Below are 24,088 nucleotides of genomic sequence, written 5' to 3'. Positions count from 1 at the left end.
TGGAGTCTCATGAAATGCCATGCAGATTTAGACCCCAAAAACTGCCCGGATGAGACACCTAGTAAGGCTCTCACCCCTGGCCAGATCCCACCCTACACATCCTACCAGGCAGAACTGCAGTTCCAGACAGTTCCCTGAATCTGAGTTGTGGCTGCCTAACTGGTCAGGTTGATGAATAGTCTGAAGCACTCTTGTGGCTATGATGTCCTGTGGGTGCAAAGATTCATGGGGTTAGGGACATGCATGGGGTTTGTCAGGTGATGGATTGTGATTGAACAAGACACCTCGTTTTGTCTATTAAATGACCACAATCAGGGTAGACTCATAGGAGCTCTCATTGGCTTAGAAACATTGATCTAGTTTGTGATTTATGGGCAATTCTTGATATTTGCTGACATATTTTATTTCATAATTATAAAACACTTCTGCCATCCATGCATTACAATTTTAATTAACTAAAGCTATCTTTTCTCAACAGAGAAATTTTGTTTGGTAGTTCATAAGTAGAGGAAGAAATCTGATCATCACTAAAAGCAACATTTTTTTTTCCTTGCAAGAGTAATCCTTGACTCTAATTCAAACACTTTATCAACAAGAACATATACCCAAAGTTATTGATAGTGAACAGGAAATCTGCATGGAATTTGTACCTGTGTTTAAGGAAATGAAAAAAGAGAAAGACAGGTTGGAAATGCTTTCCCCAAATACAAACCATAAGCATGGCCAGCATAGAAATTCCAGCCTAGGCAGATGGGGGTCAGGTGGGGTAGGTGGGCACACAGCTTCCAAAGGACTCCCTTGTGTTATCAGATAAAGTGTTAGATCACTTGTACTGGATGAAGGAGTCTACTAAAAATCATCTAGGGTTATCTCTTAATGTTTCTATGTTTTTCCAGATTTCTCTTGCTGATCAGCGCATGCATAACTCAGGAGTGAGGCATTTGATCTGCTTTGAATTTAAAAAGGAAAAAAATCATATTTCATTTTTATGTAATTATTTTAAAATTATACTTTAAAATTAACTTCATCTCCCATGAATTTATACAATAATGCTGACTTCTGCATATCATATTTGGCCATATTTAGTTCTCTTAACACTTATTTTTATATGCAATTTTACATTTGGCATGTCCTTGAGATTTAGTGCCATCATTTTTTAAATTTAAATTTTGGGTTTCTCAAACTTACAAAATGTGTCTGTTGCCAATGTTGTGATATTTTGAGATGTAAATGTTGAAAAATTGAATAGACATTGGTTAAGGATTAGAAATGATGTGTGTGTGTGTGTGTGTGTGTGTGTGTGTGTGTGTGTGTGTGTGTGACCCTGATGCTCTAGGCTTTGGCTGCTGCTGAATATAAACCTGGTTCTGTTGGTCAGGAGTCAAGCATGAATCCAACAGAGGTGTGGTAAATGGTTCTATTGGTCAGGAGTCACCCATGCATACACCAGATGTGTGGTAAATGCCTTTTGGTACTTGGCTCATACCTCTAGGCATAGAAGACAGAGTAGGTAAGATGCTTAAGGCCAAGCCTTTGGGGAGTTTATTAACTTCCCAGTCTTTATGGTACTAAGTCCTTTCAGACTGGATGGCAGTCTTATAGTCTCCTACACACGCACGCACGCACCCACAGGCACCCACAGTGGTGCTGGAGATCAAATTCAGGCCTTCACACATGCTTAAGCTCTCCATCACCGACTGAGCTACATTCCCAACTTTTCATCTCCACGTTATTCCACCTGCTCCTAAATGTACTGGCTGCAGGCCACCATCAGCTCTGCTCTGCTTACAGAGAGCCCCAGGTAGACTCCTCCAACCCCCAGGCAAGCCTCTGCTAACCAGGGCAGCTCTGTACTCAGGCTCCAGCTGCTCTCATGTTAGTACTCGTGCTGATGCCAGGTGCGGCAAGCCCTCTGCCCACTGCTCGCTCTTCAGGAGCTGCCTTTCTGTAACTCTGGGTGTGGAGGTATCATGTGATGCTGACCGTGGTTTCATTCTTCTGGACCATTCTGCTCCTTGGCATGTGGACTTTACTAGAGGGCAAAGACGGCCATCTCCCCCCCACCCCTGTCCTTTGTCTTGTCTTGTCTGTAGATCACTACAATCAATCAGAAATGTCTGTCTGTCTTTATGTCTGCTTTCCCTAAAGGGCAGTCTGTCCACACAGCTGCTAAGAATGGCTCCCCAGGCACGGCGGTAGCATGTACTGCTTCACAGTCTCTTCTCCAGGGCTGGGTTCCCATGGCCCTGCTTCTCATCACCCAGGGCAGGGACTCATGATTTCTCTTCCCCCCTCACCCTGAAGCTGGGTGGAAAGGGCCAGTTCTCTTGGCTCCCCGCATGTAGCTCTTGTGGCTTTATTGGAAGGGATGCCGAGAAGAGTCTGAGGCGTCTAACTTCACAGCCACTGCTCATCTTCCTCAGTTGGTTCTTGGCCAGATTTGGTATTTCTGGGAGTTTTTCCTCTCAGATTTTCATTAAAAATTGACAACATTTCATGCCTTTTTTTTTTTTTTTTAAATTTCTTGTTACCATTCTGACCAATAAAGGTAGATCTAGTACAGGCAGAGTTCAAATCCTTTTTCATGTGGCCTTGGGATCTGTGCAAAGAACAGTGTGTGTGTTGTCAGTGAATCCATTCTCTTCCAAAAGCCTTTCCACACAAGGCTCATGTTTTTAAGACATTTTTAAGGAGTGTCTAGCAATTCTGTAGCCTACACTGTCCTTGCATACTCTAGTATCTTAAAGAACATTATTGCTTACCAGTGGTTCTTGACCTTCCTAATACTGCAGCCCTTTAATACAGCCCCTCATGCTGTGGTGGCCCCCAACCATAAAATTACTTTTGTTGCTACATCATAACTGTAATTTTGTTACTGTATGAATGCAGGATATCTGATATTGGACCCCTGTGAAAGGGTTGTTCAAAGGGTCACAACCCACAGGTTGAGAAATGCTGGCTTAGACCATGAACCTGGCACTTAGTTGAAGTTGATTTATTTTGCCTTGTTCATATATACCATGGTTACGCTACTACCTACACCTTCCATTTTGGACAATTTTAATTGTTTTCTCCTCTTTTCTTAGAAATGCCTTGGTAAAATGGAGACTGAACATGAGTCAGAAAGTTGGTGCCTTGGTTGCTAGGAGAAGCTGCGGTAGACCTGTTTTCACAGGGGTAGACCAGATATCCAGAAATGAAGTATTTTTTTTTAATGTGTACAGACTTGCCCCCACTGCTACCCTTGCTGCACCCCATGCACTACAGAGTAGAGCAACATCCTCTAAATGGCAGCACCAGACAGTCTCAGAAGGCTCCAGAAGCACCTGATTCATTGAGCTTGCCCAGTGGACAATGATAATTTATTGCAGTGTCCAGTGTTCTGTTTGCAGCCTCTTTAAATGTTAATGATCAATGATATAATTATGATGGGGAAGGTTCCTGGGCTAGTTGTGGGCTTAATTGAATTTTCAAAGCCATCTGGAGCAATGCAGAATTGTTTTTATGTTTCTTTCCAGACATGGCTTGGGTGGCCTCTAGTCACACAGTATCAAGCCTACAGCAGACATTGCCCCTAGGCTCCAAGATCCAGGAGGGAAGATCAGAGGTCTGGAGGTGCATTGGCTGATTGTAGATTTTGCCATTTCCAGCCTTTCCACCATTCACAGGCAAGGGAAGAGGAGTATTTGGCTGGCAAGGAAGTATCTCTCTTAAGAACTTGACTAATGCAGATGGACAAGGGGCCAATCCGATGGCTGCTTTCCATGATTAGAAAAACGTCCCATATCCATGAGACTGCTGGTAATCTGGTATTTACCTATGTGGCACTCTGCCACTTCCTCCTTAATGCCACCCATCCCTACTGACCTCGTCTCTAACCCTGACATGCACAGTCTTCCTCAACACTGTCCAAAATGGGACCCTGCTCCTCCTCTACTCAGTCCCTCCCTGCTGTTGTCTTTCCCAATTTACCTTCCTTCCTTCCTTCCTTCCTTCCTTCCTTCCTTCCTTCCTTCCTCTCTCTCTGTCTCTCTGTCTCTCTCTCTCATGTGTGTGTGTGTGTGTGTGTGTGTGTGTGTGTGGTGTGAGTTTATGTACATCGTATTTGGGCCTGGTGCTCACGGAGTCCAGGAGGGGGGCATTAGATCCCTTGGAAATGGAGTTGCCGATGCTTGTGAGCCACCATGTGCTGGGAGTGGATCTGGGTCCCTGCAGGAGCAGAATGTTCTTCACTGTTGTGCTCAGCTCTCCAGCCCTGTTCCTCTACTTTATCTTTTATCATTTAGCTGCTGATAGGATTGGTTATGCATTCATTATCTACTGCAGTGCTAACAGCCAAGATCTTCAACTGCAAGGGCTGTTCATTAAATTCTAGCAGATGGAGTAGTCTCTCAGCAAATATTTGTGATCTCCTGGTACACTTCACAAATAGGAAGTCCTCACTTTCTTCTCCTCCCGAGATAGATGGCGACGTCAGTATCTTCCATCCTGATTACCCCGGAGTGTCATCCTGACAGCTGTGCATTAAGAGCTGGTCTGGCTCTCAGTGACCAATTTTGGCCAATGGGGTGTGATGCTGCAAAGATCTCAAGGAGGGGGTCATAGGCACCCTTAGCACCAGCCTCCAGTCCCGGGACGGCTTCTTCAGTTCAGCCACCAGTGGATGTGCTGATCAATCTCCCTGTGCCCTGCTGTCACCCATGCTCTTCCCCTTGTCCACCTCCGGTCTGAGGTGTGGCTCCTGCGATTATTCTCCTACAGTCCTGCTCATTTCTTCCTAGTCTTCCTTCCGCCAGACAGCAGTGTGATCCAGCTGCTGCTGGCCCTGCCCTGAGCCACAAAGCATTCCTCTTTTGGCCCTGCATGTGTGGTTGGCATCTGAAAAAAAAAAAAAACCTGCTTGGGGGATGAGCTTGCTTTGTTTTCCCGAGGCATGGCCAGGAGGGTCCTGCACAGTGACATCTATAGAGCAGGAAGCAGCTTTCAGGTCACAGGTGTTTCTGGTGATGCAGGCCCACTGAAGAGGGTTGGAGGAGAGTGCCTGCTTGTCTTGGAAAGGTATTTCCCAAGACCCAGAGACGGAAGAAGTGTTTGGGAGTCTCCCATGGATGGTGCACACGGGTTTCATTTAAATGCTCCTCTGGAGAACAGGGCCAGGGATGGTCTCTGTGGAAGTTTAGGATCACAGCACTGACTAAGTGGGTTTCCTTCATTGGAATGTACTGGAGAGAAGGGATTCCTGTCAGCGTTGTACCTGTCTCTGGTACCTGCTATCCCAGTAGTCCATGGATGCGCTAAACGTATGTCGAGTAATAGCAGGGAGTCTCAGCTAGGCCGGATGGTGGTGCTCAGCATTGGCAGTGGCTAAGGTGTCCACAGGGGACACAGGTCAGAGTCCTCCCAGGGGTATACAAGTAGATCCTTGGGCCCAAGTAAGGATGTCCAACTCAGACCGAGACAGGATTTCTTGGCAAGCCAGGTGGGCACACTGAGTCAATTTCAGACCCTCAAGGGAAAGCAGAAAGGGGCACGCACGGCTCACAATTCATTGCACATTTAAGATGCTCTGAGTGACTTCCTTGTATTGATCACTTTAATCCATATATATATATATATATATGTATATATATATATATATATGCTCTTTGGTTTTCAAATGAAGAAACTGAGGCTCAGAAACTGGGGCCATACAGCCAGGATGTGAGCCCAGACATGCCTGCCACCAAGAGATCTGTACCAATAGTCCCTGAACTGGGAAGTTTCTTACCTTGCAATTCTTACTGGTTATGCCTGTGTCTCCAGCCGTCAAGTATTTATATGCAAACATATCCAGATAGCATATTGAACTGCATGACATAGTAAAATAGGCCTTTTCTATTAGTAGCGCAGTGGGCTGTGCCTCTCCCCCACTCAGGTAACCCACAGCCTGTCTCCTAATGAGCGCCAACGGTGGTCTGGACAGTTCCTTAAAGACAGCATATGCAACATGCCATGTGCCACTTTGGTCCGGAACTTACTACAAACTAGGATTTTCTAGGGAAAGCGTTGCTGTCCCTGCACCGGGTGAAACAAGGGAAGCGATCCTGAAGGAACTATTCACTCGAGGTGACTCCGAGTCATCACACCAGGGTTCTGGTTCTGGCTACGTCATAAGGAGCTTCTCCTCACATTGTGTTAGAAGGGTGCCCCCCCCCACACTTTCAGAGACATGCATTTCTTGGGGGAACTATTCAATTATCTTGGAAAGAAATCTCTTAACCGCTATGTGAGGTGGTTTGGGGGTAACTGCACTATCTGCAAATTTGATCGATTGTGAGTATGAGGGAGGGACACTAGGAGCCTGTGTGTATCCCAGACCCAGTATCAGCTCTCTCGGGCGTGGTTTGTTAACAGCCTGGAGCCAAAATGGATGCTGATGGATTTGGTTGTTGAAATCTGTCTCAGTAACCCCCCTCTAAAGGATCTTAACACTTCAACTTGGTGGCCACCAAAAGCAGCTTACAAGTCAGCCAACACTGCAACACCTCCCTGTTGCCCACAGAATGAAGGTCCTTATTAGGGAGCCATACGCACGGCTGCAGAGATGGCTCAGTGGTTAAGAGCTCATCCTGCTCTTGCAAATAAACCAGGTTTGGGTCAATTCCAGCTCACTGCTGTCTGTAACTGTAGTCCTGTGGGATCTCATGCCCCATTCTGGCCTCTGAAGGCACCAGGACACATGTGTCACACAGTCACATGGGCACAAAACGCCCACACACACACACACACACACACACTCACACACACACATACACACACACACACACATACACACACATACACACATACACACATACACACACACACATACACACATACACACACACACATACACACACATACACACACACATATACACACACACACATACACACACACACATACACACACACACACACACACACACACACACACACACACCTAGCAAAAGATGAAAGATAACCATGTATGATGCTGCTTTATTGAATTTGACCCCAGGGAGCGGGCGGAGAAAGAAAGAGGTGATGCGTCTTGTCTCTGCAGACCTCTGGTCAGGGGAGCGAGGGTTCCCAGTCAGTCCCCACAGGGATTCCCCTGCCAGCCTCCTAGGCAAGAAGGCTCCTAACACCCTGGTGCAGCACGTGTGTGCACACAAGTGCAGCTTGTGTGTGACCCTGATGCGGGTAGCTGTGCTGGCATTGTCAGAGGATCCCTCCACCCCCTTCTTTCTGAGTGCCTCTCAAGTCCTGCTCCTTTCTTCTGTCTCCTGTCCCGGTGGGGGCCCTAAAGCCTCCTTCAGTGCTGCCCAGTTTTACCAGCAAGACCTCCATGCTCGTGAAATGGCTCCCACCCATTCCCTTACCTGAATTACACTTTTGTTGAAGTGATCTAGGAATCTGAGCATTTGTCTTATGATGGGTAGACCAGACTCTCACAGAAGTTTCTAGACTGACTTTGTACTTGACTTGTAAACTGATATTTTCTACCTCCAAAATCATAGCAACATACAGCCCTTCCCTGGGCACAGGGCTGTCCACAGGCTCCCACACCCCTTACTTTGTCTCGGGGAGGAAGGGTCATCTCATCTTCCACTATCACTCATAGCCCATCTCTGAGGGGAGTTGGGCGGGGGCTTGAGCAGGAACCGGAAGCTGAGACCACGGGGGATGCTGCTTGCTGGCTCTCTCTTAGGCTAACTTTCTTATATAACCTAGGATATATAACCTAGGGCCATCTGCTTAGGGAATGCTGCCTCCTACAGTAAGCTGGGTCCTCTGTGCCAATAAGCTGTCAAGATCAATAAGCTGTCTGAAGCCTGCAGACCCATGTGATGGGGAGATTCCTTCGGTTGAGACTTCCTCCTTAGGTGACTCTAGGTGTGAAGTTTACAGTTCCAGAGCCATGCACTGTGGGTGCTGGGAACCAAAGCTGGGTCCTCTGCAGGAACAGTAAGTGCTCTTAGCTGCTTAGTCATCCCTCCAGCCTCTTGTTAGCTTTTTTTTTTTTTTTTTTTTTTTTTTTTTGGTTTTGTTTTGTTTTTATCACAGTAATGAGAAATGTAACTAATACTGTAATGGAATAATATATTTCAAGTGTGAACGATAGAGAAATGCTAACATAGAAAGAGTAACTAAAAATACCGAAAAGCATTTCCATTTATTAATGAATTAAATTATGAAATCATTTACTCTAAAGCTAAAAGTATGTTAATATATGTATGCACACAGGAAAGAATCAGAAGACTGAAAACAAATTAAACAGCTGATGGCTGAGGTACAGGGTTGTATGTTACTGTCTTACTTTTAGTTGGTTCTTATTTTCATCGTGTCACATAGTAAACATAATAATAGATGAAGACTCTGCTCTGAGCCGCCCCTCCCTGTGAGACAGAGTTTGTTCTTCTGCCCCTCCTGCCCCTCCCAGGCAGCCATGTTCCCCCCCTTCATGGTGCCTCCTGCTCCCCAGGCTCCTCCTCTCCTCCTACCCACACATTTCCGGTGTTGTATTGCAGGCAGGCTTTATTTTTCCATTCATTTCGACTCCCCCTTTCAAAGCCATGCTCAGCAAAGCCACCTCTTTCTCAGCGACACTCTCTCCAGCATCTCCGTCTGAATTAGCCTCCTCTCCCTGTCTAATGAGCTTCTGCACTCAGGGACCCGTGTAGCCCTTTAGCATATGCAGGCTGGGCTCTGTTTATTGTCGTATCATTCACAGACAGCTGAGCAGGCCTCTCCCCCATCCCATTCTACCTGCTAACACCCATGAAAATGGCAGTGGCCAGAGCAGTCGTACAGGGCGCACCCAGTCAGATCCCACAGTAAATGGGATAAGAAGCGATTTGTAGACTTTATTTCTATAGTTAGCATAATTATTACATAGGCTATTATTTTAAGTATACTAACAAGTACATAGCTAGAGATTAAGTTTTTATTTCTTTAGATGCAATTAGAGATAAAATTACTAATTCTTTTATTAGATGGAATTCTATGTTCTAATTATTTTTTAAAAGTACAATAAAGCCGTCAGGCATGATCTGGCTTCTGGGGACTGGGGTTTGAGAGTAAGGTGCCTGATCCTTAGTGTAGATACTTGGGCTGTGGTCCTGCTCCTACCGTTTAGAGCCTCAAGAAAGCCTGGGAGTCTCTCCCACAGCTTACAAATGCATTTCACCTTGAACTTGGGGTTCTGGTGTATTCGCTGGAAAAAAGTGACTGGATAAAGTCTCAGATATGGCAGAGTCATTCATTTATTCAGTGATTAAGTTAATAATATTTTTTGAGGCTGCTTGCCTGGGTCTGTCCTAAGTTAAGGAAACAGCGTAGACTGTAAACACAGGGTTTACATGTGGAGTGCAAAAGCAAATAAAATAAATAGAGAAAACACCCATATGTTCTCACAAAAGATGTCACTGGGATGGAGAGCAGCGGTGTGGAAGGGGTAGATGATGACATCATGTTGAGGTGAAGTAGTCAGGTGCCCTCTGAGAAGATAGTTCTCTGAATCAGGGCCAGCCTGAAGGGGCCGGCGTGGAGTGTGGAGGGTTTAAACAGGAGGGACAGGCAATCAGGGAGGCCAGGAGGGGTTTCAGGGCGGTGTGAGCCTGAGGAAGGCAGGGACCAAGCAACTGGGCAGCCGTGGGCCCTGGGGAATGGCTGGGTTTAAGGCCTGAAGCGAGAGGTGTTGCCCCCGGCCAGCATCCCCTGACCAAGAAAGGGCGAGTGTGGGTTGCTGAAGGCTCAGTCAGGAGAGATAAATTCTTCCAGAAATCCCTATGGGAGCCACTTTGCCCAGGAATGCCTGGGAGGCAATGGCCTCCCCTTGCAGGCAGTTTGCGTCTAACCACTGACACAGCTGTGTAGAAGATGAGTACCCCAGCCTCATTATCGGGCACCGCCAGTGCTAGTCGCTCTCCAGAGACTTCTTGGAAGCCACCACTGGCTTCTCTACACCACCCCACCTCTGTGGGAGTCTCCTGACATCACCCTTTTGACCAATCGTGAGAACACGAGCCCAGCCCCAGGCTCTGCTCCTCCATGATGATCACAGACTGTGCTCCTGAGTACAAAGGCGGTTAGGCTTGCTTATAATGAGATAGAAGATTTAAGCTTGGACATGACCGGATGTGATTACTCTGTGTGTGTGTGTGTGTGTGTGTGTGTGTGTGTGTGTGTGTGTGTGTGTGTGTGTAATGGAGAGAGAAGATACAGGAAGATCACTTAGAGGCTAATACCATCCAAGCATGATGTCAGCTGCGGCTCAGATTACATTAACTAATGTATCCATATTAAGCAAACTTTCATCTGCAATTATACTTACAAAACTCCCCTCCCCTTCCATAAAGAAAATTTGCAAGTGTCTTCAGACAGATAAATGTCCAAAAAGAATGGTTCATTATGGTACATAATGGAAGGAATTTGTGAACGAGCAATTCCTCATTAAAAGTCTAAATCTATGAGAATTTAGAGCCAAAGAAATAAGATCAAAATGTACATTTGGTCTTTAGCATCAGGTCTAACAGATGTAGCCAGAGGTACTTAGGGGAAACTTCTAAGGTCTTTTTGATTTATGGGATAAAAATGACAATTTGAACGTTGCGATGGTAAATGGTTTGCATCTGTTCCTTGGGGATGATAAGGAGTTTACGTTGCTGTTGGAAATGCCCTTCCGACTCTTTCCTACTTGCTGACCCCCAATTCAGAATGTAATCCTGGGCTAGCTCAGCACCCATCGGGTAGAATTGCACACATTAAAATTATGCGACTTGGGAAACATGCTAACCAAAGAGAAAAGTGCTTCTCAGAGTGATCCTTTCACACAACTGTTTATGTAGAACAACTGGTGAGAAGGGCAGCCATGTTCTGCACTGCTGACAGAGTGGCAGCTCTCACCTCCGGGACCGGGGGTCCCACTCTGCCAGGCATTTTATAGCCTGCCTGTAGAAGGGCAGAGGGGCACATGGGCATTCCCACAAACTGTCCCACCAACCCCCATTTTGTGCTGAGCTGGGCAGGGTGGAGTGTGGGGATGCCGTAAAAGCGCAGGCTCATGAGATGGGTGCATTCCTAGAACCAGCTATAAACACTCAAACATTTCTTTCATGATCTGAAACCCTCAGGAAAATCCCCATTGCCTCTCCCTGACTGCAGGACCCACTGGGACTCATCTAGGAGGCTGCCAGGGATTCCCTGGAGAGCAAGATGTTTTCCCTCGATTTCCAAACTCATGGGGACACAGTTGGTAGTAGACTATTGGAGGTGCTGAGTCTGTACTCTGGGGCCAGCTTTGAACCTCATCTGCATTGTGCTAGATGTGTTTTTTAATCACAAGTGCTAATTACAGTTATTGGAGGAGCAGCGAGGCCTCTGTCTTCCCACTGAACTCTGCCTCAGCACATAGTAACATAGTATGCAGGGTGTGTCAGGGAGACCCCTCCTTCTGTGAGTTCATGCTCCAAAACTGAGTCTCTTGAGAGCTTTAGCAATATGAACTGATGTGTCTCCCCCGCCCACCCCCCAGTCCTGCTGTTCAGGACACTGGGACAAAGCCTTTGCCACAGAGCTCCCAGGAGGCTGTATTAGTGAGGAGACACATAAAGTCTTTGGATAACTGCAGTTCCTATCCTGGAGGCTTAGAATTGAGGGCTTTGTGTGACCCAGAGTCTGGAATCTGAGTTTCCCCTAGAGGGTGTTTCTGTCTCCTTTGTTCTCGGGAGGAGACTGAAAATGGTCATATGATTTTGGTTGGTGCTGTTGAGGGGAATCGACACTGTGTGGAGGTTGGACTGCTACCTTGGCCAGTCCTCACAGAAAAGAAAAAAGAAAAAAAAAAAGGTCTGGCTCAAAATATTCAAAATATCAAGGTAGTGGTACTGAACTGTGAGGTGTATATCTAGTTGTATAGTTCTCCATGTGAAACCAACGTGATAATATTGGCCACTGGTTAATCCGTCACGCACAAACCATTTTCTTAGATGATGCGTGCTAATAAAGATTGGAGATTGTTTCTTAGGTTATGTGTTCTCATATATACATGGGAAAACTCAGGCCCTAAGATGGAGTTACTCATATAAAGTCACGTGTCTGCAAAGCCAGGGCCTTGAGACGTCAACACAGGGAGGCAGGCTTTTCTGCCTGGTACCACGCCACTGCTTTTCATAGGAGGGTTTCCAGGCAGAAAGGGGATCATGACTCACATATATTTATTCTGATTATCCCTTCCTTCATTAGCATTTCCTGCTCGGGGAGCCCGCACTCCCCTGAGTAAAAGATAGCACTTGCAAGGCAGGTGATGAATGGGGACCCGTCACTTTGTGCCCACGTGGTCAGGCTAGAGTCACAGAAGTGAGGGAAGGAATCCCCGAAGAGGCTGAGGATCGATGCTTTGGCAGCATCATAGTGTAGTGCCTGACCAGCCCGGCTGCTTGCTTGCAGTGTGCTGCAGGGGGGCACAGTGGGGTATGCCCGCGCACGCGCCCGTGGGACTGGCCTTCTGGGAAGGCCTGCTGTCCCCGGGTCCCTGTCCTTCACTGGCCTTGCCTGTGCTTTGTGCAGACAGAGGAAACGAAATGGGACTCAACAGAGGTCATTTGCCTTCTCCCCAGTGTCCTGTCCATGGAGGATGCACAAGGGAGAAAATGCCAGCTGCTTGTCACTACCGCTGGGCTTCCCTTTGTCTTCCCTCGTGAGGCTCTAGAAGGTTAGAACAGCATGTGATGTACCCCGACAAGCCCCCGGGCTAGCGAGTGAGGTAGTCTGTCTTTATCCATGTACCCGGTAAACAAGCAATGTGCACTCATGCTCCTAGCTGTGGTGCAATGCGGCTGTGCAGCAAGTTCTGTCTCCTCCCAGTAGCGTTTCCAGTGGAAAAATGGATCCATCTATGCCGTGTCTATAAAATGAGCACAAGCTGTCCATCTGGCCCGTCTAGGTTGAATGATATGGATGGAAATGCTCCCCCCCTCCGAACCAATGGGCAGTTTTCCTTGTAGCTAAATACTCTCCCACTGAGCCTTCTCCCCTCAGTGTTCTCTAAGGAAAGAATTCCTCAACTCGTGGACACAGTTTTACAGATTTCTGTCCCTGTGCTGATAAAAGAATCTCAAAATGAGGGCAACATCAGGGAAACAGAATCAGACAGGTTGCTGGTTTGGTGTGTGATGGTTAGCATGGGTTGTCAAACCGAGAGAGCATGGAATCATCAGGAAACAAGCCTCCGGGTGTGTCTGCCAGGGAGTCCGTAGGCTGTGCATCCCAAGAGTGTGTCGTACCCATTCCACTGGCCGGGTCCGGACTGAAGGAACACAAGAAAGCAAGCTCCGAGTACCAGCAGCCTTCCCGGTCTCCTCACTGTGGGTGCAGTGACCATTGGTCTAACTCCCTGCTTCTTTGATTTCCCTGTAATGGACTGAACACTTAAACTGTGAGTGAAAATAAACTCTCTCTTCCTGAAGTTGTTTGTTTTGTTTTGTTTTTTTTTTTGACACAGGGTTTCTCTGGCTGTCCTGGAACTCATTCTGTAGATCAGGCTGGCCTGAACTCACAGAGATCCACCTGCCTCTGCCTCCTGAATGCTGGGGTTAAAGACGTGCACCACCACTGCCTGGTTTAAAGTTGGTTCTGTTAGGTATTTTTGTTCCAAAAGGAGAAGGAAACTAACACAGAAAATTGGTGCCAGGAGTGGGGGAGTTGCTGGATTAAAGATGAGCATGTGGTCCGTAGGTCTTTGGGCTGGTTTCCAGAATTAATTTGAGTGTGTGTGTAACTAAGAGTTAAGATAGCCCTCAGAAGCTATGAACAGAGTTTAAGGGACCATTCTTGTGGGAGTTTAGAGAATGGAGTGAACAGGGGAGGCTCATCTCATGAGCTTTCATAGGGTAATGAGGACTCTGTCAGGAAAGTGGATAAAAACCAGTTTTTTTTTTTTTTCTGGCAAAGAACTTGGCTGTATTCTGCCTGTGGTCTGATAGCTCAGTGATGCTCCATTCAAAATTACAGACTACACTGTTTGGCAGAAGAAATCGCAAGACATGAGTTTGTAGCCTAGGCAAGGGCTACTTCTCACCACTTTTATTTACACGTGTGTGCGTGCGTGCGTGCATGCCTGTGAGAGAGAGAGAGGGAGAGAGGGGGGGGAGAGCGAGCACAATAAATGGAACATAAATATTTGAAGACGGTGGGAACTGGAAGGGAAAGGAGAGAGGTTACAGACAGGATGGGTGCTGTAATTATTGATGATAGCATCTGTAAGAGAACCCCTCCCCCACAGGAACAATATGGAAGGAGCCCTGGGGGTAAGACTGAAGGCTTTCTCTTGAGAAAAATCCAAGTTCATTTGAGAGGAGTAAAGCCTAAACTGAAAATGTCGCTGAATGAGTCTCCTGCTGAAAAACAGCTGCCCAGGGAAACGTCCCAAGATCCTGGCATCTCAACATCACAGGGCTCTAATGCAAACTGGGCTTCCTTCTCACAGCTTCATGCAAATGGTTGGCCCACCAGCCTTTGGGCCAACTGCACAAACCCCCATGACCCCTGACTCTCGCATCTCCTATACTTGTAAAACCAGGGTACCACATGCATGGCGTTGCAAATTCCAGCTTAGGAAGTCATCTGACTCCCTTGGACTGCAATTGTATGACCCTGGGCCAACACTTCCCCAGGGAAGGCGGACATCACCCCTTTAAGTTCCCAGACCACGAAGCAATGAGAGGAGGAAGAGCAGTGAGGCCATGCTCTCCATCAGACTCGTTGCTCACTCCGCTCAGGGCAGGTTCTCGGTCTCTGTGACAGTCACCGAGCAGACACCACATGCCATACACTGGCTTTGCTTTATGAATGAAGCTTGGGCTCAGCTGAGCTGAAACGGACACCTAGGGTAGTTGGCTCTTTCCAGAGGGTGTGCCTAGAAATGTCCTGAGTTTATTTAGAGTCGGTAGATTGTGGAAGAAGGTGGCCTTTGAGAAGGGGATTTGAGACAGAGAAAGACAGCGAGCTGGCTTATTCAACTGACTTATGGCCCAAGAAGATGATGAAGCATTTGGGGGTGGTTTTGAGTAGCTGTAGGGTACTTAGAGCTTTGGTGTGAAGCAGCATGAGGGATAGGCTCTTTTCTCTGATTTCTTATAAGGTGAAGTTGCTCCCTGGGGTGGGTAGCAGAGATACTCTCCAGTGAGCCCTTAACACACGTCCTTGGCTGTAAGCTGCTGTGATAAGCCCATTAACTACCTCCTTTACACCCTCAGGTGGCTGAGGCCTGGCCATATTTATTCTACTTGAGTCTCATCAGAGCCTGTGAAGTTGGACTTACTTTTCTATCTTTAGAGATGAGAGAAGCAAGAACCAGAGTCTACATCTCTGCTCAAGTGACTCCGTTAATAAACGGTAAGACCCAGAATTGACTTCCCTGCGCTCACTCTTAGCCACATCTCCAACATGGCCTCTCGAGTGTTGCATTACTGAGGTTGAGTCGTCCCTCTTTTGCTTTTGAGACAGGGTCTCATCATGTTCCTAGTCTCAGCTGTCCTGGACCTCGCTCTGTAGACTAGACTGGCTTCAAACTCACAGGAATCCACCTGCCTCTGCCTCCCAGGTTCTAGGATTAAAGGCCTGGGCCACCATTCCTGCCTTGAGTTAAGCTCCTAAGCAGGAGTCATGGAGGGTAGTTGCAGCCCACAAGGCATTTGGTCACACCAAGAAGAATTTCATGCTAGATGATGTCCCTACCATGGGACCCTTTTTAGCATTCTTGGGGGAGATAACACAGGACAAGTTAGACAATGCCTCAGGGGACAGTAGGGCATCTAGAGTCTTTAAAGATAGTCATTATTGGATAGTGGTAGCAGTGTTTCCCATTTGACTTCTAGAGTCTTGCATCATTTTCAGATTAAGTTTGCAAAATCTCTATGAATAAAAAGCTCAGGCATCCACTTTTGCAGATGAAACTTGACATTGCTTCAGTGACTTGACTGAGACCACAAGGCTATAGTATATGAGTCAGGCTCGAAATCTGTCATCTAATGACAGTGGACACTGGGCTGGATGTTAGGGTAAGCCCTGCAAAGAGACCACTGTTCAGATGAGATGCACCACCCCTGTGCATGAGCAGGCATGGTGGGCCCATGCCACTCTGTTTCCTAGACAGAGAGCCTAAACTTGTGTTCCCTTCACTCAGAATGATACAGGGACAATGTTTCACTATGAGACAGAGCTCTGGGGTTGTATAAGGCATGCTCTATTTTCTGTGAGAGTAGTGACACATATTAAGGGCTCCATGGTGTCTTTGAACATAAAATCTCTTTTCCTGTATCTCTTTTTAATGATCACACCTGATCAGATGCCTGTGAAAATGCCAAGAATAACTAGTCTAACTTGATCTCTGTACTAATAGACTGATACCAGCGTATATGCAGGACCTTAAGCTTTATATTCTATCTGTCTATCCATCTGTCTGACTGTCATCTATCCATCCATCCATCCATCCATCCATCCATCCATCCATCCATCCATCTCAAATACAAAAGGCAATGTACCTGTACACTGGCCTTGATATTTGTCATTTGTAACTCAAATGTCCCGGGTAAGACTGTAGTTATGAAAGTATGCTCAATTTCCTAAGTTAAAGCTGGAAGTCCACCATATGACTCATGCACCTTTCTAATATTAGGCATTTTCATTAGTAATTCACAATAGAACAAATGTCAAGAAAAGCTGCAGGGCTGTCTGCTTTTGCATGGTGGCATGCATGGGCTGAAGGTCTTTGCAATCAGCAAGGTTGGCATTCCACACAGGCTCTTTGTCATCTTCCCACCTGTGGAGGCAGCAGACACTTGACATTCATGGTGGATATTTCCATAGACCTTTATAAGTCCCTTAATTGGAAAATTCCATTAGGGCAAATAATTTCCCTCACGAAACCTTTTTATTCTGACCCTGGCCATCATGACCATGGTGGGCTTGGTTTTCTGGCTCATTCATTGTCGGATCATTTGTACCCTTAGCTGGCAACGAGAGAGAGGGATGTGGCTCTGAGGAAGCGGCCAGGTATGCAGGCTTATTGGGTGACTCTACCCTCAATGACAGTTTTGCTGGAGGATATGAATTTATATTTCAGGGGGAAATGACAATGTCTACAAGGCATGCACGGTTGTGATTGCTTATAACCGTCAAATCCTGTGACTATAAACTGCCTCTCCCCGCCTCCCATGACTGCTGTTCCCTGGCTGTTTCAAACCCTGCCGTCCTTCCCTGTGGAGGGCAGAAAGCTGCTCTGGCTGGTGAAGATGGGTGCCTGGAGGCTTGGAGGAACCCCAGGCTCATCTTCACCATCATCACTCGGCCCTCGTAGCAGGGCATGTTTGCACCCAAGGATGTGGGAAGTCTAGGCAGTTCCAGATTGAGACTTGTGTGCTTTGGTTCAAAACAAAGCAAAACAGGAACCTGAAAGCTCTGGGGTGAGGTTAAAGTGCTTCCTATGAGCTCAGAAAGTGGATTTGAACTCGAAGTCTGACTTCCCCCAGCACTTGGAAAAACTCTGCTTTGATTTTGGGACTCAGAGCCTTAGGGAAATACATTTTCCTCAGGATTTATGATTATTATTGAAGTAAAAGAGCAGAAAACCTTATGAAATATGAAAGCCATCCCCAGATGAGTCTCACAGGTCTATGTCCCCTGTTGATGCCTGGTTCATGCCTCCTGCCTGCCCCCATTTGAATAATTAAGAAAGAGAACAAATGCCCAGAACCCAAATTGGGGCATTTTAAATAGCATTTAATTAAAACTTTTTTTTCTGTTTTTGAGATAGTGTCTTTCAGTGTACCTCTGGCTGGGGACATGTGGGTTACTGAGCAACAATGCCACTGAAGACACCTGGGTGTGTATTGGCCAGGGAATGAGCTTTCCCTGGGGCATCTACTCCAGCTTTCTATTAAGAGCCTGAGTCTCCGGAGTGAGGTCCATGGCTGTCCCCCTGCTGTCTTCTCCAAGCTACCTTCTCTCTGACTATTCCTAGGTGCAGAGACAAAGCTCAGGGACAAGCTTCTCAGTGAGGCGTAGGACTGGCTTGCTAGCCTGTGGGAGCTGTTCAGCAAGCACATTCTGTTTGGAGACTGTGAGTCTGACTCCAGGTTCAAGGCCTGCTCCTGGGCTGGTTGTGGTTCCTCTCTGTCTGTGGGGGGGATGGGAGCCCAGGTAGGAAGGGGTGGTGAGATCTGAGTAGCTCTGCAAAATTGGCAGTTCCCTGTGTAGGCAGAATTTGGGTGTCATCAGAGTCACTTTGTGGGAACATGAATATGCATGAGCATGAAGCTAGGCCAGGGGCCCTGCAAAGCCAGGCAAGAAGGCCAGGAAAGGCAAGGGAGCTTACCTTCTTGACTTCGTATTTAATGGCGAGTTTGATCCGGCTCAGACTTGGACGGTGGTGGTCGGACCAGACTTGGAAGTTCACATCCCCATTTAAAATGGCTTCCACCTCTTCTGTGTCTCGGCACAGGTCCAGCACGCCCACCACAAAGTCCTTGCATTGCATAGATAACTTCCTGTAATCGTTCTAACAGAATAGAGAGAAATCAGGGTGCGTCACATTGAGGGTGGCTTGTGCAGCATAGCAGGGAGACTCAGCGTTGGTCCCCAACAGTGAACCTGTGGAAGGCCTTGGAGCCAGAGGCCTGCGCCGCCAGGTCCCAAATGCAAGGCCCTCAACTGGGCCTGTCTTCTCTAAGGTGACATTTGCAGAGTTAGTGAGCCACAGACCACTTTAGTCCATTACCTCAGGTACATGGGTCCAAGCTGAAGTCACAGAGTCCTAGAAACCATCCTGCTCACTGAGCCAGAATTCCCAGGGCTTGGGCCCAGGAATCTACCTTCTAAGTTTGCCCTGCAGTGATCTGTGTATCTGCCTTGTGCCCCCTTCCCGCCCCCAGGCTCTTTCAAGGCTGAAGGTCCTTGTGCCCAAGGCTAAGTCAATTCTAAGACTGCAGCAGGGCAATGCCGCTCCTGTCTGCACAGGTGGCTGTCCCACAAGGCTTTACTGGGAAGCTATGGCTGGGAGGCTGAACTGGAAGGAAAACATAATGTACACAGGTGTGCTTTTTCATGTTCTGGAAAACTGGCTCATCAGTTAAAAAAATGAACTCTAATTCACATCTAACACGATGCTTTATTTTCCACACGCGCATTTGTCTAACAAATTATGGCTCCCATGCTCCTGCCTGTGGAATACACTCTTCTAGGTCTTGGCCCTTTTGCTGGCATTTTTCCTTTCCCAATGCATCCCTCCTGGGTCTCTCCTCCCCCAGGCACATCTTTCTGAATAGCTTTGGGAGGGTTACTCCCTGTCCTAGTGACACTCCAACTTGTCTCTCTTCCTAAGAGATAGTTCACATTGCAGACATGCTCCAAACGCTGGAAAGAAGGAACATCTCATGTTGCTCATACACCGCCTCCCCACATGTTTCCCCCCAAGGTCTCCTTTTATGATCTTAGCTGAAATCACACGCGTGTCTGTTAATCACTATCAACTCACAGACTCACAGCCCGCAGCTGGCAAATAGGATGGCTTTGCCCTCCTGAAGCCTGGATGCCTCAGCAAGGGGGCAGTGGCCTGACCCAGGCATTGTCCTAAGTGATTCCAGAATGTCACTTTGTGTTAGCCAGAGGCCAGCGAGTGCTTGTTTGCCGGGGAAAGGCAAAGGATCAAGAAACTATTCTTAGACAAGAATGGCCATGCTCCATTTTTACTGATAAAGTAGGTAGAGACAAAGGGGAGTTTCAGAGACTCCGTGGAGACAGGGCTGCTGCTGGGCTTGGGCAGGTTGGTGTGCAGGGGCCGTGCAGAATGCTGGAGGCCTGGGCAACAAGGACTAGGCCGAGTGGTGACATGAAAACCGCATTCTGTCTCTCTTTGTCCCTAGAATTCACCCACTCACTATTCATTCACTCATTCACTCATTCACTCATTCACTCATTCATTCATTCATTCTCAAGGACCTCATGCATACTAGGGAGTAAAGTTGCCAGTGAGAAGTGTGACTATTGCTTCTGAATACTAGGGGCTAAGGAGGCTGGGGGGCTGCCCTCAGTTCCATAGGAGAGTAACGAATGCCAAGTGAAGCCTGCACAGAATCTACAGTGGCCCAAGTCATTCAAAGGTCGTGTTTCTGGATGCTGAGGGTTCCCAGTGTCGATGGGCAACACAGAGGAACCACCGTAGTTCTCACAGAAACCTGTGACGGAAGGACTGTCGTTATTTGCCACTGAAAGGCTAGGAAAGCCAGACCCCAGAGCTCAGGGAGCTGCAGTGTCTGCCCTGAGAAGTCATACCTCCTCCAGGTCACAGAGGACCGTGTTTGCTGTCGGAAGAGAAGCTGCCCAGGACCACAGCAGCACACGGACCGCCCCACGTGCCTTTGCACTCGGGAAGTCGGTTCCTCCCTTACCGTGGACCGGTGACCTCCGCTCCTTCCTAGTCCAGCTCCCGACTCATGCCGATGCTCTAGGGTACTCCTGCAGTCTTCCTTCCTTGCCCACCCCAGCTTCCCCGCCTCCTACTGGCTCAGCACACACATGCCTTCATTTTTGTCTTAAAAATAAATTTCTCCTGACTCCCATTACTGTTCCAATTTCCTGTATTATGTGATAGCAAAATTCTGAACAGAGTTGTCCACATCCATTGTCTCTAGTTGTCCTCTTACATGTCTTATTGTCCCATTTAATAATGCTGTCACAGCTTGGCTCCGCTGTGGCTGTCCTGGTCGGTAGCTGGCTCTCATTCCTCCCTCCCTGACCGGGTGGCAGCCTCTTCCATGCTCCTCCACACACACTTACCACCCTGTATTGTTTATTCCCTATTAACTACTTTTTGCATTCACTGTTTACTTATTTTCATTATATTTTAGTCTAGAATGTCCCAAAGAGAAGTACCCAGTCCTAGGCCACCTCCTTATCTAGTGTCATGGCTCTCAATACTTTGGCCTCTCTACCATGATGACCTGTGAGCTGTAACAAACCCTCTGAGGAGTGGATGGGGGTGGGATGGACGAGGGGGGCAGGAGAAGGGGAGGGGGAACTGGGGTTGGTATATAAAATAAAAAAAAGTTAAAAAAAAACAGCACCCAAGCAACTCTTCCTCTATCAAGTTGCTTTTGTTGTATTCTTTTATCTCTGCAATAGGAGAGGAAACATAGACAGTGTTCCTTGGTGCCACAGGGCACATGAAGTTCTTTTAAGTCTCCTCAAAGCCTCTGACGTCCATAAAACCAGAAGGTGTGGGGTTATCCAGATGTGGACCGTGCTGTAACCTTAGTGAGCTGCCATGTAGGCCTGGGCCTGTTTTCTCTGTCTCCTGTTAGGCAGCACTGGATTCTGCTCTGTAGGAAAGTGATGAGGAAGGTGTTTGTATGTTGTGGGGACTGGTGGATGCTGGTGAGCCACCCCGCCACTCAGCTGTGGATGGCTATATGTGGCTGTGTCTGTGAACTGTGTCTGTGCCAGACAAGAAGGAAGTCCTTCTTGTTTTGCCTGTTGTAGAACAGCTTGTAAATGGAAACTGTATAGTGCACAGCCTTCGAGATCAGACTCTTTCCCTCAGCAGAATCTCTTTCCAGGTCATGGATGCTGTCATGTGCGTTAAAAGTTCATTTCTGTGGTGAAGCCTATGTGTGGTAGTAAGTACCACTCCATATAGACTCTATGACTCACTCGCTGAAGCTACTGGTTGTTCCTAGCCTTTGGCAAACAAGAAGAAAGCTGCTATAAATGTCAGTGTACAAGTTTTCACTCGTTAGACTGGGTGGCTAAGGACTGGGTGGCTAAGGACTGGGTGGCTAAGGACTGGGTGGCTGAACATATGATAAATGCATGTTGGATTTAGTAATGTACTTCTGGGGCGAGCATATCATTTTATATGGCCTGTGTTTTCATGGATTCTCTGTCTTTATTTCTGTAGCTTTACATTAAATGCCAAGGCTTGGTGCTCTGAACCCCAAGGCTTGGCTCTCTGAACCCCAAGGCTTTGTCAAGTATTTAAATGTGGCTTTGGCTTTTTAAAAATCTCTTTCCTCCTTTACATAAACTTAATAGCAAACTTACTCATATGTTTGGGAAACTATGTTGGGAGATTTTTTTTTCCCCATGATATTGAACTTAATCTATAGATGAATTTCTGGTTCCAACCCAGAGAGCAAACAGAAACCACCCAGCAAAGCGTATTGATACAGTGAATTTTTGGTGCTGAGTTTATTGTTTTAATAGCATTGGTTCCACAGGTTCTTAGTTTTCTCGATTTTGCCCAAGAATTCCAACTTGTCAGTTTTGTCAAAGTGATTGACAGATAAAAATCTGGAGGGAGAGCAGGAGGAGCCCACTGCCCTGTGGGGAAAAGGGAAGGCCTTCTGGGCTCCCTGCTGTGGAGACACCCACACACTTAGGGCAATTAACACTCACTCCTCAATGGAAATCTTAGAAATTAAATTTCAAAAGAGTGTGGACTTCAAATCCTCTCCCACACTCTTCCCCTCAGGGACCTAGTTAGTACGGGGAGGGAACATTTCCTGAAAGCCTCCAGCAGCTTTCAGGAGCTGCAAAGGGAGCTAAGTTAGCAGAGGTGTGGCTGCTGTAGACCTGGGAGGAGCTTTTGTTTCTGACCCGCAGCTGGGTTCTGAGATGGCTGCAGTAACAGTTACAGCCAAAGTGCTGTGAACTGGGCAATGCCTCATCTCTCAGTGGCAGCTCTCCCAGGGTCTCCAGTCCATCCCGGAATAGGAGGCTGGAGATTTCCTTAGGGAAGCTGGAGCCTTGGGGGTCGGGAGCCACCTGGTGGGACAGCTCTGGGGGGGGACCCTGAGTGGTGTGGCCACAGAGCGATGAGGGGACAGAAAGTCACTGCACACTTTAGAGCTGGGTGGTGAGGAGAGAAGAGAAATGGATAAATGGCGGCCGCGAGGAGTAGGGTCAGGTGAATCATCCTTTTCCTCCCTTCCTCCATCTCTGCTTCCTTCCTCCTTGTTGTGGTTTGGTTGTGAGATGTCTCCCAGAGGCTGCTGTGTTTGAGCACCTGATCCCCAGCTAGTGGTGCTGCCTGTGGAGTATGGAGGGATGGGGGCGGGGGACCACGTTAGGTGACAGAGCTCACTGGGGGCGGGGCGGGGCGGGGCGGGGCCACCTTAGGTGACAGAGCTCACTGCAGGGTTGGGGCCTTGAGGCATTGTATCCTCAGGTCCAGTTCACATTCTACTTCCTGAACAAGGATGCAATGTGCACTTCCTGTTCCTGCCAGCATGCCCTTCCTGTCTGCTGCTGTGTCCCAGCTGCCACTCATGCTGTCCCTCTGGAACTGTAAGCCATGAACCCTTTCTCCTTTAAGGTGCTTTTGTCACCACAACAGCAAGTAAGCAAGTAAATTCCTCCCTCCCTCCCTCCCTCCCTCCCCCCATCCCTCCCTCCCTCCCTCCCTCCCTCCCTCCCTCCCTCCCTCCCTCCCTCCCTCCTCCCTCCCTCCCTCCCTCCCTCCCTCCTTCCTTCTCTCCTTCCTCCCCTTCCCCCTCCCCCCTCCCTTTCCCTTTTCTGAGTTACTAGCGCACAAGCCCTGGGCTGAGCACTGAGGGAGGTAGTGGGTTTGAGGAGCGGCCAGGTACAGTTTTGGGTAGAATATTGCAATGCAGGAGTCAGCAGCACTTGGGGGTGCAGGTAGGAGGTGGCAGAGTTTAGGGCTAGCCTGGTGCTGCTTAGGGAGATAGAGGAACAGCTAAAAAACAAGGCTCTATTGAAACAAACTGAAGCAAAACAAATACCACAAAAGAGCTCATTTGAGGGTTATGGTACAAATTTAAGATGAGGTCAGTTAATGTGATTTTTTTTTTTAATGCATTCTCCTTCTTGGATGCCTAGAGAGTAGGCCGAAAATTGGGATTTTCCAAACAGAAAACCCAGAGGGACCAAGGAGTTGAGTAACACATAAAGGAGTGGTTTAATGATGGCTCGGGGACTGAAGCTGGTGTCAGTGACAAGGAGACTTTAGAGGGAGAGTAAAGTGGAAGTATGGATAGCTGCATCAGTGACTGGATAACTGCATCAGGGACTCT

General features: G+C 47.6%; 1 protein-coding gene across 1 annotated transcript in view; it reads right to left on the bottom strand.

Annotated features, from left to right (window-relative positions):
• Positions 1 to 24,088, bottom strand: part of Trpc7 (transient receptor potential cation channel subfamily C member 7) — a 117,317-nt gene that overhangs the window by 56,589 nt on the left and 36,640 nt on the right. Inside the window, exon 3 of the mRNA XM_051194181.1 lies at positions 18,376 to 18,558. Coding sequence (XP_051050138.1) covers positions 18,376 to 18,558 — 183 coding nt within the window. The remainder of the gene's footprint in view (positions 1 to 18,375; positions 18,559 to 24,088) is intronic.

This window comes from Phodopus roborovskii, unplaced genomic scaffold (genome assembly GCF_943737965.1).
Source record: "Phodopus roborovskii unplaced genomic scaffold, PHOROB, whole genome shotgun sequence".
Lineage (NCBI taxonomy): Eukaryota > Metazoa > Chordata > Mammalia > Rodentia > Cricetidae > Phodopus > Phodopus roborovskii.
This window is presented reverse-complemented; position numbering and strand designations above follow the sequence as displayed.